This window comes from Gymnoscopelus braueri (assembly GCF_963280865.1).
Source record: "Gymnoscopelus braueri genome assembly, chromosome: 23".
NCBI classification, from domain to species: Eukaryota; Metazoa; Chordata; class Actinopteri; order Myctophiformes; family Myctophidae; genus Gymnoscopelus; species Gymnoscopelus braueri.
The window spans coordinates 4,559,341-4,574,219 of NC_137625.1; the positions used below are offsets into that span (position 1 = coordinate 4,559,341).

Sequence of the window (14,879 nt, forward strand, 5' to 3'; positions counted from 1 at the left end):
AGCACCTGCAGCAAGCTTAAAGGGTTAGTTCAGATTTTTTGAGTATTTTCCTTTACCGTTAATGTAGTGGTTGCAAAGGTATTAATTGATTGCCCGAGTCCTGTGGTCAGAGTTATGGTCCGGTTTTGATGAATATGAAGTAGTTCCGGTAGATTAGTAGATTTGGTGGGGGCCGCTCATTAAAAATGTATTAATTTAAAAAACTAGCGTCATTTGTATTGTTGACCTATTTCTACCATATAGAGCAGGTTTCGTTCAATTTCGACCCCTCTGTCACATGGTACTATTTTTTGTGTCATATATTTTGTGCGTGAGTAGGCTGCCGCGGCGCAGTGATTCTGGACACAAACATTAGTACCATGTGACAGAGGGGTCGAAAATACTCAAAAGATCTGAACTAACCCTTTAAATGGTGTCTTTTTACCACTACAGACTGGTGTGTTGCAGACGTCCATGTGTGTTAATGCTGCTGCATTATTGTCTTTATTTCATGCAGGTATGTTTGTTGCTCCCATGTTTTTGGTCTATTGTGTTTTGTACTATGTGTTTATTTTATTGTTTTATTTACATGTCTAAAAAATACTAATTAGCCGGTGGTGTATTAATTTCATGTGTAATTGTAATTGTATATCGTGTATTGTGATCTATTGTGACAGATTTGATATCTGAATGTTTTATAAGGTATACTAGTCCCTCAGTTGTTTGTATGGCAGACTGAGACTGGTGTGTTGCAGACGTCCATGTGTGTTAATGCTGCTGCATTATTGTGTCTTTATTTCATGCAGAGAAATAAATACGCCACCCGTTTCGGCTAAAGACAAAACCCAAGTCCCCTTGTCAATCATCACGCACAACACAACGCAGAGTCGTAGCGAGGGTCTGCTGAAAAGTAGGCCCAGACCGGCTACATATCACCCAGCCAAAGGCATCATTTAATAAAAATAAATAAAACTACAAGTTTATAAAAAGTTCCCACTTTTTGTGGGACCACAAAGTTGTACATCGACTATTCTTGTACTTTTAACAGTTTAGCCTGTAAATGGTAAATGGTGCATTTATATAGCGCTTTCATCCAAAGCGCTCATCGGGAGCAATGAGGGGTTCAGCGTCTTGCTCAAGGACACTTCGACACTAACTCTGGGGGGGAGCCCCCCAGCCCGGGATTGAACTGGGAACCTTGCGGTTTTCCTGTTCACTGTACCCGGCCACTCTACCCCTGAGCCACTGCCGCCCCTCACTGTCCCCTCACTGCCGCCCAGCCACTGCAGCCACCGGCTTCGAGTGCTATCAATGCATTGAATGGGCGAAATAGGCGAGTTTATTAGACCTTTGAATGGGCGAAATAGGCGACCTACTTACCTACCCGCGATTTGTCAGACCATTCATGGGGCGTAATCAGGAGCTACTGACCTACTTGGAGGCGGAGCAGTCCCCACAACAATATTTACGATTCTGTGCCTATCGGTACATAACTCGAACGGCGCTGAGTAGGCACAGGCGAACTGTCACCCCGTGAAGGACCACCGAGGGAGCTAAGGCGACCGAGTTGCCGTCCTGAACTGTGACTGCGCGCCTCCGTCATGGTCCGAAACCAAAACCGAAACTGAACTATTTAAGTCATGTCCGTTGGTAGGTTAGTATGTCTTGATAACACCCAATGAATGGTCTGATAAATCGCGGGTAGGTAAGTAGGTCGCCTATTTCGCCCATTCAAAGGTCTAATAAACTCGCCTATTTCGCCCATTCAATGCATGCAATGCAATGATAGCATTCGAATCAGGTGCTGCAGCCTGTAATGACATGCCCAGATCACTGTAGGTAGGGAGGAGGCCAGTATTAAAGTGATTAATGAATGTATGGTTGCAGGGGGGGGGGGGGGGAAGTGTCTGCGTCGATCTGAAATCTGATCATTCTGCAAAAAAAACATTCAGTGGTGGAGGAAATAAAAGCATAGAACAGAATTTGAGGTTAAATGTGAACGCTAGGGCAGTGTTCCCAATGGGGATTTTGGGGGGTCCCCAGATGATTAGCTTAATGTCCAACATTGTTTTCTCAACAGTAAACAAACCAACATACAGTATAAGTATATCTGCACATTTCTAAAGTAAAAATGTAAAAGTACTTTTGGGCAGTGGTATAAAGTAACCACGTACATTTACTCAGGTCCTGTACGTAAGTACAATTTTGACGTATTTTCACTTTACTTGAGTATTTCCAGTTTTCAGTACTTTTACTTCTACTCCACTACATCTCAGAGGCAAATATAGTACTTTTACTCCACCTCAATTATTTGACAACTTTAGTTACTTTTCAGATATAAATTATGATATAATGAAAATAGCCGATCTACAAGCTCACAACGCGTCGCAAAGCAACGCGTTGTGAGCTTGCAGATCAGCTATTTTCAAACACGTTAGTACTTTTGGTATAAAGTATATTTTGATGCCAATACAATAATTTAGTACTTTTACTAAAGTAACATTTTGAACACAGGCCTTTTACTTGTAACAGAGTATTTCTACATTTCAGTATTGATACTTTTACTTAAGTAGAACATGCGGGTACTTTTTCCACCGCTGCTTTTGGGTCGCGGCCTGAAAAGTTTGGGAACCCTTGCACTAGGGGGGGGTGGCAACTTGTGTATGTAACCCACTCTCACCTTTCATCATAGGCAGGAGCCTCCACACCCCCAGACCCCCCACCGAGGTGAACTGTCCCAGGGAGGTCTCCAGCAGGAAGAGAGGGATCCCGGCAAACACCAGGGTCAGGAAGTACGGGATCAGGAACGCCCCTGTTCACGTGACCAGAGACGGAAGGAACAGTTTGGTAAGTCTGTGAGCATGCATAGATATAGAAACCATAGACATATAAAGGTAAGACGCCTCCTCCGGCTCTGAGGCTTCTGTATTTCGGGGCGCCATTTTGGAGAAGGCAAGCTTCCTGACTGCTGGCCAATCACAGCGCGTCTTTTACGGGACTTGGCAGAATCTAGTCGTATAAAAATATAACGGGATATTTTTACACAATTCTGACAGGTCGCTCCAGTGAACTGCAGAGGTTAATGAGGTATCTAGGTTTCTATATCTATGAATCTGTGTATGGATATAGAAACCTAGATACCTCATTGGTATGAGGTATTGAAATGATGATGATGATGATAATAATTATAATAATGATAATAATGATAATAATGATAATAATAAATCTTTATTTATATTGTCGCTTTCGGGCAGAAACATCCTATCTCCATATTTAAACTTTTTGAGCATCAAAAGCAGCAGATCTGCGATGCGGCTCGAAACGCGTCGTTTCGTGCCGCATTGCAGATCTGCTGCTTTTTATACGTTTTGAATTCGAATCCTGAAAAGTAACAGTTCTGGACCATATGAGGTTCCCACCCGACAGAGACGATATAGAACCTTTCTTAACAATGTCACAAAGTGCTTTACAAGAATAAAAACAATTAACAAAGAAGCAATTTGTGCAACAACTTGAAAATTTGTTGCACGAATTGGTCAGTACACGAGACAGTGACAACAAATTAGGCCAACGTCATCACCGTTGCACCAAATTATTGCCATTAACCCATTGAGACCTGAAGCCGATTCTACATGTCTCCTAAATCCCAACAGTTTTCTGAAAAACGTATGTTTCTATATCAGTGGTGCTCAATCTTTTTCATGTCAAGGACCCCCAAAATTATATGTATTTGGCTGCGGACCCCCATCAAAATATCTTGTTCCAGGGACCCCCCAGAAGCAAAGATTTGAGTTAAAAATGTTTGCTTTAAAAATATATATATTCAAAGATTTGCACCCATTTTCACGATTTTTCGAAAATAGCAGATCTACAAGCTCATAGCGCGGCACTCGGTGCCGCGCTATGAGCTTGTATATCTGCTATTGTTGAATAGCCCAAAGTGTGAAATAATGCTTTTTAGCTCAAATCTAAAAATGACACAGTTCTAGGTCTTAATGGGTTAAAAAGGCTTTCCTATAGAAATAGTTTTTTTAAAAAGAGTTTTTATGAAAAGTAGTTAAGCTAGCCTGAGGTCAAATGGCAGGCTGTTGATGGCAGAGGCCCGGTGACCCTTGGTCTGGTCAACCAACCTTGACTTAGGAACAACTAGAAGAGCCGAGTCAGAGGACCTCAGGCTACGGACAGGATTATAAGGGTTTCAGCATCTCTACAAGGTAGCCAGGTGCCAGATCAATGGAGAGCTTTAAATGTTGACAATAAAATCTTCAAATACATTCTAAAAAATGACTGGCAGCCAGTGTAGATCAGCTTAAAACTGGGGTTATTTGTTTCCGAGCCGACCTCTAGTGTACCAGTAATGAGTCTGGCAGCTGCATTCTGCACTAACTGCAAGCATAAGCGTTGTATGGAGCCTTTACTGAGACATGAGACATAAGCGTTGTATGGAGCCTTTACTGAGACATGAGACATGAGACATAAGCGTTGTATGGAGCCTTTACTGAGACATGAGAGAGCGTTATAATAATCTAGGCGGGATGAAATGAGGGCATTAAGCCATGAAGACCGGGAACGCATCTGTGTGTCATTTTAAGATTTCTTGGGCTATTGAAAAATAGCAGATATACAAGATATGTAATACAAGCTCATAGCGCGGCACCGAGTGCTGCGCTACGAGCTTGTAGATCTGCTGTTTTGGAAAAATCTTGAAAATGTGTGCAAATCTTTGAATAAATGTATTTTTTAAAAGCGAACATTTGTAACTCGAATCTTTGCTTCTGGGGGGTCCCTGGAACATGTTGCGATGGGGGTCCACGGCCAAATACATATCTGAAAATGTTTCCTAAATCCTAACAGTATGTCGCTATATCAGTGGTGCTCCAACGTTTCCATGTCAAGGACCCCCAAAATTATATGTATTTGGCCACGGACCCCCATCTAAAACTATGTTGTTCTAGGGACCCCCAGAAGCACAGATCAAAGTAAAAAAAAAATCACTTTGAACATAGCCAAATAAATTTAAAATGACACAGATGCGTTCCCGGTCTTAATGAATTAACAACTCTAGGTTTTGAATGTAATCGAATGATGTAAATGTTGCGCACGATGGAAGAAACAAACCTGTTTGAACAACACTTCTCACTTTGCGTCTCAAGACACACATAGGTCAGAGTCCAGCAGATTTCTTTGCAACCGGTTTTACATTTGCTGACATTGAGTCAAGACTGTCATGTCGGTGGGATCTGTGGCCCCGATTCACTAAGAAATTTACGACCATATTTTGATCTTACCGGCATTTAAGACAACATTTTGAAGAAAATTGTCTTAAATGCCGGTAAGAATATAATATGGTCGGAAATTGCTTAGTGAATTGGGGCCATTCACTCTTAAAGGGATAGTTCACCCAAAAAAAATCGATTAGTCACCCTGCCGGTCATCAAATTATTGGCTTAGGAATGTGACAAAAACAAAAACATATCCATGAATTCGAGTCTCCATGGGTGGGGTGACTAATCAATAGGAATTGTTTGGGGGGGGAACCATCCCTTTAAGCACTACTCCCTGCACTCACTATCTGTGTAATGGGTGTGTATGGGGCGGACGCACGCTGCACCCAAATGTGTGAATAATACGCAGGGGTCTTGCCAAAACATTTATTTTTGGTGACATGAGCGTGACAACGTGGTCCTCCCTTAAGGCAATTTTAATATAGGATTTGTATGTAGATTTGTATGTAGTATAAACCGGGCTTTATGGACCCTTTTCACAGCGGATATTGTGATGTTGTGGCGCGGCAAGGTCATCTGGAGCAAACCAACAGATCATGTTATTGGTTTTCCAATCTATAATATATAATGTTCTTATGCAGTATGGAGTCAGTGCATGGGACAGCTGTGTGTCTGTTTGTCTGTGCCTGTGTCTATGTTTGGGTTCTTTTGCCCTCAAACAGAATAACAGTCCAACAGACTGGATCAGGGGTCTTTAGGACCCCTTAGCTGAGAGAGAGATGAAGCTAAGGTTGAGAGCAGTGGTGTAAAGTAACTAAGTACATTTACTCAAGTACTGTACTTAAGTACAATTTTGAGGTACTTTTACTTTACTGGAGTATTTCCAGTTGTCTATACTTTTACTTCTACTCCACTACATCTCAGAGGCAAATATTGTACTTTTACTCCACTACAATTATTTGAAAACTTTAGTTACTAGTTACTTTTCAGATATAAATTATTACATTATAAAACACACATTAACCACTTTAGCCCTATTTCATACATAGGCTATTTGAAAATAGCAGATCTACAAGCTCCCAACGCGTCGCATCGCGACGCGTTGGGAGCTTGTAGATCGGCTATTTTCAAATATTTAGTACTTTTACTTTTGGTACTTTAAGTACATTTTGATGCCAATACTTTTGTACTTTTACTCAAGTAAATTTTTAATTCTGGACTTTTACTTGTAACAGAGTATTTTTATATTGCAGTATTGGTACTTTTACTTAAGTAAAGAATTTGAGTACTTTTTCCACCACTGGTTGAGAGTTGAAGCTCTACATGTTGTATAACATTGTGTTGCTTTTTTCATAGATTTCATAGATAACTTCATAGACTTGTTTGACAGCACTATCATCAGTGTTGGATTCATGTTAATGTGTATTTTCAGACATTTAACCACTTAAACCCTCAATGCCTAGTAAACTTGACCTTTGGTCTGCTCTTTTGTCCCTGTACACCAACCTCTTCCCTATTTTCGGCTATTGTTCCCCTCAGAATGGGGATGCTACAGGGTTCAAAGGACGACTTCACCCATTTTCAACCTATCTTCATATAATTGGTGAAGAAATACTCATGATAAAAATGGTAAAAAAAAACTTCAGAAACCTGCCTACCAGTGACATCATCATTAGGCATTTTCTTTCTTTTTTTAAACATTTTTTTGGATTTTTATTAACGTGTGAACAATGGCTTCCATTATAGCACGCTAACTTTCCAGGGATAGAAAGCCTGCCGTTTCTATTAGCTTGGATTCCCCATCGATGATGTCACTGGTAGGCAGGTTTCTGAAACATCCACAGCCCTCCTCTGAGACACAGACAGGGCAGACACAAATGGTGCCATCTCATAATGAGCGTTATAGTAGAGCGGATAGTAGGAACAATCGTTCACTTTGTGATACAAGCGTGAAAATTGGCATGAACATTCCTTTAGGTCAACTCTTTGACTTTTTTAATCGAGCCACTCAAAAATCCAAGATGGCGGCCATTTTTCAAGATGGCCGATACCTTAGTGGGCAGTTAAGTGATATGATGGTTTATTTGGTGATACAAGCATGAAAATTGGCATGAGCAGTCTCTGTGGGTCACTTGACAATAGGCCACCCACAGCTACTTGAAATTTCAAGATGGCGGCCATTTTTCAAGATGGCCAACACTTTAGTGGAGCATTTAAGTTATATAATGGTTCATTTGGTGATACAAGCATGAAAATTGGCATGAGCAGTCTCTGTGGGTCACTTGACAATAGGCCACCCACAGCTACTTGAAATTTCAAGATGGCGGCCATTTTTCAAGATGGCCAACACTTTAGTGGAGCATTTAAGTTATATAATGGTTCATTTGGTGATACAAGCATGAAAATTGGCATGAGCAGTCTCTGTGGGTCACTTGACAATAAGCCACCCACAGCTACTTGAAATGTCAAGATGGCGGCCATTTTTCAAGATGGCCACCACCTTAGTGGACTAGTTAAGCTTAAGAAATCATTTAGTTGGTGATACAAGCATGAAAATTGCCATGAGCCGTCTCAAAAGGTCATTTGACAAGAAACCGCCCACAGCCACTTGAAATTTCAAGATGTCAATCTTTAAATGATACCTTTTCTCATAGAAATGTATTGGGTTCCTCAAAAAGCTCTGTCAAGAGAGGTTGTTTGACTGTGTTTTGTCTGACTCCTCGCCCACGACCTGTCCAGTTTGGTAAGACCTGTCAGGAGTTGCCTCCCACCGGCATAGCTCTCAGGGTTCACTGAGGTAGGCCTAAACAAGCTCCCTTACCACGACAAGGTAACAGTCACAAGGGAGGATATAAACTACTAACTTTTTTAAACTAACAGCCATTACATGTGTCAAATAAATACTAAGGGGTGGGGAAACAAAAAATAAGATGAATAAATTAGCACAGTTGTGGTGCTGATAAGCACAGTTGTGGTGCTGAACGGACAGTGCTCCAAAATTATGAGTAATGGCTAATACTGAATGGCAATAGCCACGGAACCATGACAAACGATACTAAGGAACTAAACTGAAAATGTGCTTCACTGTTAGATATGGCAGTGGAAGGCAGTGGAAGCAATGTTACAAAGTAACAACTGAAAATTACACAGTAATAGACTAGATAAAAAGTAAAACATGATGCGTCGATGTGACGAGGGGAAGCCGAGCCATAGGCCTCCACTTGAAAACACAGAGGACAACAGGGAATAATAAAAATAAAATAAACATGCAAATAGGTTCTAGCAGGGGCAACTACATAGGCATGTGAAACTGAGTCCATATCTGAAGCAGTTACACCTTCCAGTACATGCCTTGGAGCACCCACATTTGGTCAACTCCCAACAACTCTCCGCAATAGGTGGAAGTGGAGTCCAGAAGACTTTCCACTTCTCGTCCTGTTCCACCCATCCCCAGTCAGATGGGCTCGGCATTTGTGGATGTCGCTTCAATGCCTGTCCCCACACGTATCCAGCCTCATAAGAAGCATGTTTGGCATGCTCTTTGAGTGCTGCTTGAGTTGGTGGGATCAAGTCATATTGTCTTTGCTTTCTGGCAAAGAGATCAAGCCTGGCCTCGTTCACAGTTGTGACATCGCTGGACCGGTCATACATTAGATCTTCTTGGCCTCTTGACATGGATATCTTTGGTATCTTCAGTGTCTTCAGCAGATGTAGATGCTCTCTTTTGGGCCCTTTCCAGCTCTGTGTTGTTAAACCTAAGTTTACAGCTTGAATTATATTTTGCTCTGTTTCTTGTCGATGTGCTTTCTATGCCATCACCTTCATCTAGTCGGGTTGGACTAAGTAAGATAGGCAGAGCATTGATCTTATGAAATAATGGAACATTTCTTGCAATGGTATCATAACCAGTACGATCGTGCTCTCTGTTGAATAAACTCGGCTGAATGAGTTTTTCCTTGGTGACCTGCTGACAAATTAAACATCTGTCCCAGTTAGTTTTCACAACTGTTATGATGGCTTCTGCCATGTCTGCAGCATAGGCCGAGGGTTTATCCTTTTACCACCTTTTACCAAGCACTTTGATGTATGGGATACAACTAAGTTCGTGCCTTAACCCTACACTTAGTTCGATCGTTCATCCAATGCCATTTAAATCCTGAGCGATCTGTACACCATCCGGTTAACTAAAACCCCATTAACCTTGGCTCGGCTCTCCCGTGCTGGCACAACCTGTCAATTCAGGTGCGGCTATCTAACTGTTTTGGGGTAAATTAGACAGCATTTGGGATACCAACTTTCAATTAGCTGACATTGAACCCCACTCTGAGTTTAACAGCAGTGATATATCACCAGTGTGCCCTGATAGTGCAGATATTCACTCTTATCTAATCTATCTATGATCAACAAATCAACACAACTATATTGTGATGTGTTAAAAGTTGTTCTTTAGCATAATAATAATAATCGTATAATCGTCCTTAATGAAAAAAAAACATACATTTCTATGAGAAAATGTATCTTTTGAGGATCCAGGGGGCGGCCATCTTGAAAATAGAAATGTAAAGTGGCTGGGAGTGTTTTCTTGTCAAGCAACCCTTAGAGACTGCTCATGCCAAATTTAATGTTTGTATCACCAAATAAACCATTATATAACTTAATTGCTCCACTAAAGTGTTGGCCATCTTGAAAAATGGCCGCCATCTTGAAATTTCAAGTAGCTGTGGGTGGCCTATTGTCAAGTGACCCACAGAGACTGCTCATGCCAATGTTCATGCTTGTATCACCAAATAAACCATTATATAACTTAATTGCTCCACTAAAGTGTTGGCCATCTTGAAAAATGGCCGCCATCTTGAAATTTCAAGTAGCTGTGGGTGGCCTATTGTCAAGTGACCCACAGAGACTGCTCATGCCAATTTTCATGCTTGTATCACCAAATAAACCATCATATCACTTAACTGCCCACTAAGATGTCGGCCATCTTGAAAAATGGCCGCCATCTTTGATTTTCAAGTGGCTCGATTAAAAAAATCGATAAATGACCTCTAAAGATGATCTGTACCAAGTTTCACGCTTGTATCACCAAGTGAACGATTCTCCCAAAATATTGCTTTTATCCGCTCTACTATTAGTAAGGCTGAGGACCTATTATATGAAGATGGGTTGAAAATGGGTGGAGTCGTGCTTTAATGTAAACAAAACGTTGGGGATCCCTTAGGGATCCCGGACCCCCTGTTGAAGACCCCTGGGCTGGACTGAACTCTTGTTCCTCATTCTGACAAACTGTTCAATCAGAGTTTGGGTTCTAAGATCTGGTGGCTTTAATCACTGAATGTTAATTAACCACATTGATAACCCTGACATGCCTGTTATGGACATGTCATCATAGGTGTAAATGTCATGTATTTTATTGTCTTTGATAATACATTATTATTTATACATAATGTATATTGTCTCTGTCGGGTGGAAACCTCCTAAGTCCAAAACTGTTACTTTTCAGGATTCAAATTTAAAAGTAGCAAAAGTAGCAGATCTACAAGTTCAAGCACTTTTCGAGCTTGCAGATCTGCTACTTTTGGTGATTTTGTGTGACACTAGTATGATCAAGTAGGGCGTTAACTTTACGGAAAACAAACAGTTAGAACACACACACACATACACACATACACACATACATACATACATACATACATACATACATACATACATACATACATACATAAATATTTTTGTCTTTTATTCTTTTCCTTCTAATTTCCTTTCCAATTGGGCCGAAACGTGGGCCGGTGTTTTGCCCACGTGAGTGTGATTTTGAGGTTAGGTTTAGGCATAGTTTCTGTGAGGTTAAGGTTAGGTTTAGCCATAGTTTTAGTGAGGTTAAGGTTAGGTTTAAGGTTAGGTTTAGGCATAGTTTTAGTGAGGTTAGGGTTAGGTATAGTTTTTGTGAGGTTAAGTTTAGGGTTAGGGTTAGATTTTGGCATATAGTTTTAGTGAGGTTGTGGTATTTACCGGGTGTTAAGTGGTTAACTAGGGACTAGTTGATTGATTGAATTTATTTGGTGATAAAAGGAAAGAGCACGTCATCACTTCCACACATGCAGCAGGCACCATATCACAGACGATACAAACACCATAAAGCCCTTAGGGCCCTATCTAAAACATTTTTGTGGGTTACGGATAGGAATATAACCACGCCCACTTGGGTGAAACACCAAAGAAAGAGGTAGTCCCCCAACCAAGGAGAAGAAACCCCCCTTCCGTTCACTTACCTCCACCATTCTTCCCACACAGGTAGGGGAACCTCCACACGTTTCCTAACCCGATGGCGTATCCCACACACGACAGCAGGAAGTCGAACTTGCCCTTCCAGGCACCTCGGTCCGGAGGCTCCTCTTTTTTCTCCTTACTCTCGTCTGCAGGGGGCGCCACCGCTACCGGATCCTCGACGGGAACCGCTCGTTTAGCCTCCCTGACCGCGGGAGAGTTCATAGCCACGGCGTTCTGTCCCGTCTTCTTACCCATCGCGAGGCCGCCGTCGTCGACCTCGACCACCGGGAGACCGTCACGACCTCCGGAGGGTTATGACGAACCGTGTCGGGCTGCTGGGGCCACTTCCCCCCCCCCCCCCCTGAGTCTGGTTCTTTACCGGACACTGGAACTCACAGCGATGGACGGGTACTGGATACGATGTGGGGAAGCTGCAGGTTAGAAGACAGAATTGTCGCAGTTTAGTACGTGTGGGGCAGGAGTGTTTATAGAGCACCGAACGTCTGACGTCACTAGAGGGCGCTGTTCCCGTGGGTCACAGCGTTATGTTTTGTATTGGATTTCCGATAGGGGAATCTTAGATCACGTCAACTGTATTAACCCATTAAGACCTGAGGCGATTCTTAAACATTTTCTAAATCCTAAAAGTTTTTTGAAAAAATAGCAGATCTACAAGCTCATAGCGCGGCACTCGGTGCCGCGCTATGAGCTTGTATATCTGCTATTTTTTAATAGCCAAAGAAACCTAAAGTGACACAGATGCGTTCCAGGTCTAAATGGGTTTAAAAAATTATTTTAAAAAAAACAGCGATACTCAAATGGATATGAAGCATCAAAAACTATTAATTTATCCAAAGAAGAAAGAACATTCTTTTTTTGGGGGGGAATTCCAATACAAAAAAATAACGCCATGACCCAGGCGTAGTGGGTGTGACTTCAGTACTCTATTTGCATGCTTCATACCTAAAGAATGTTTTTTTTTACCATGAATCACCATTCATCCCCTTAGACCAGTAGTTCTCAAACTTTTACATTTCAAGGACACCCCTTATTTGTATACTGTCTGAGCTACAGACTTGTCCATTTAGAACCCCTTCAAGGAACCCTGAGAGTCCCTGGACCCCACTTTGAGAACCACTGCCGAAGACAATGACTGTCACAATATTCCCAGCTCTAGACAGTTTCTCTACAGAGCAGTTCCAAGTTTTGGACTCAAGGATCCCAAATTGATATTTGGCCGTATTTGGCCGCAGACCCACATTTGAAAATATTTTGTTGATTTCTGTCGTTAAAGGACGACTTCACCCGTTTTCAACCAATCTGACATCATTGTTAGGCATTGTTTTTTTCCATTTTAAAAACATATTTATATTTTTATTAACACAAGAACAATATGGCTTCCATTATAGCATGCTAACTTTCCTGCAGTTCATATTAGCTTGGATTCTCAATCGATGATGTCACTAGTAGCCGTAGGTGGGTTTCTGAACTGTCCACAGCCTCTGAGACACAGACTGAGTAGACAAAAATGGTACCATTATTATAATGAGCATTAGTGAGGACCAATTATATGAAGATAAGTTGGGAAATGGGTGAAGTCTTCCTTTAACATTTTTTCAAAATTGTGTGTGTGTGTGTGTGTGTGTGTGTGTGTGTGTGTGTGTGTGTGTGTGTGTGTGTGTGTGTGTGTGTGTGTGTGTGTGTGTGTGTGTGTGTGTGTGTGTGTGTGTGTGTGTGTGTGTGTGTGTGTGTGTGTGTGTGTGTGTGTGTGTGTGTGTGTGTGTGTGTGTAGTAGCTTTAAAGTGGTTAAACTGATTTTAATGCTATATTAAAGGCAGACTAGGTAGCTTTTCAGATGTGTGTGTACTGTACACTCCCCCCTCCCCTCTCTGACAGGTATCACAGTGATTGCTGTCCTTGATGTGTTCATTGATTAGAGAGAGCAGTAACGAGTTTGACACTTCTATGGCCCAATCAATCAACTCGGTGCACAACCCCTTTGAAGTTCAAAGGGATCAATTAAGAGCTCTAGCCGAGCCCCCCCCCTCTCCCCCCAAAGACTTTTCAGTCCCTGCAAGGGATGAATGGCAATATAAACAGTGGAATGTCAACATAAACAGTGGAACAAAACCAAAATACAGCCAGAGGGATGTATCTATCTGCAGAAAAACACACCAGCATTATTATATAGTGGCTGAAAAAAATGCAAAATAAATATATATGTATATTTTTTTAATTTAGGCTCAAAGTTAACGAGTCTGCTTTTAAAAAATGTTTTCCACAAGACCCAGTTTTTGGGAAACAGTGATTTAGTGGAACACAATGGAAATATGCCTAAACTTTATAGGCATTTTTTTTTTTATTGTTTTGAAAAACATTTTAAAATAGTTCAAATAGCCGATCTACAAGCTCACATGATGTCGATGTAGATCGGCTATTTTCACTATTTTAAAATGCCTATACAGTTTAGGCATAAGGGGTAAAGGCGGCGCACAAGATAGGGCCCTTAGGGTTTATTGTGTTTGTATCGTCTGTGATATCGTGCCTGCTGCATGTGTGGAAGTGATGACGTGCTCTTTCCTTTTATCACCAAATAAATTCAATCAATCAATCAGTCCCTGGTTAACCCATTAACACCCGGTAAATACTTGGTTGACCGGGGTCAGCCAGGGGTCTGTTCTTGGTCCCCTCCTTTTTCACCAAAACTCTTCACCGAAAATATCTACAAGCCCACAACGCGCCGCGTGTTCAGCCATTTTTTTTTCATGAACATAGGTTTTTACCCATGTACACCCATTTTCCCCCGAAATGTTCGGCTTTTATGACATGGCCAGAATAGGGTTGATACGATGGCTATAATGAATGTCCCTGGCTTGCAGTGGTAGAAAGTAGCTAAGTACATTTACTCAAGGACAATACTTAAGTACAATTTTGAGGTATTTTTACTTTACTGGAGTACTTCCAATTTTCTTTACTTTTACTTCTACTCCGCTACATCTCAGAATCAATATTGTACTTTTACTCCACTACAAAACATTTTGAAAACTTACTAATTACTTTGTAGATTTTAATCATTATTACAAAACCACTTCCGAGAAGTTCAGACCTATATACTTTGGCAATTTGAAAATAGGCAATCTACAAGCTCACAACGCTTTTCAAAGGATTTTTATACATTTGAAAACTTGTGAAATGGGACCTTCTGCATAATGAGTACTTTTACTTTTGTACTATTAAGTACATTTGCAATCCAATACTTTTGTACTTTTACTCAAGTAAAATGTGAATACAGAACTTTTACTTGTAACAGAGTATTTCTATATAGTGGTATTGGTGTACTTTCACTAAGTACAAAGTGTCAGTACTTCTTCCACCACTGCTGGTTTGATTCTGACTGGAGACCTGCAT

General features: G+C 41.2%; 1 protein-coding gene across 1 annotated transcript in view; it reads right to left on the minus strand.

Annotated features, from left to right (window-relative positions):
• Positions 1 to 11,726, minus strand: part of slc6a1l (solute carrier family 6 member 1, like) — a gene marked incomplete at both ends in the record, with an annotated part of 34,184 nt that extends 22,458 nt beyond the window's left edge. Inside the window, 2 exons of the mRNA XM_080420592.1 lie at positions 2,660 to 2,791; positions 11,474 to 11,726. Of these exons, the coding sequence (XP_080276718.1) occupies positions 2,660 to 2,791; positions 11,474 to 11,726 (385 nt within the window). The remainder of the gene's footprint in view (positions 1 to 2,659; positions 2,792 to 11,473) is intronic.
• Between the last annotated feature and the right edge of the window lie 3,153 nt (positions 11,727 to 14,879).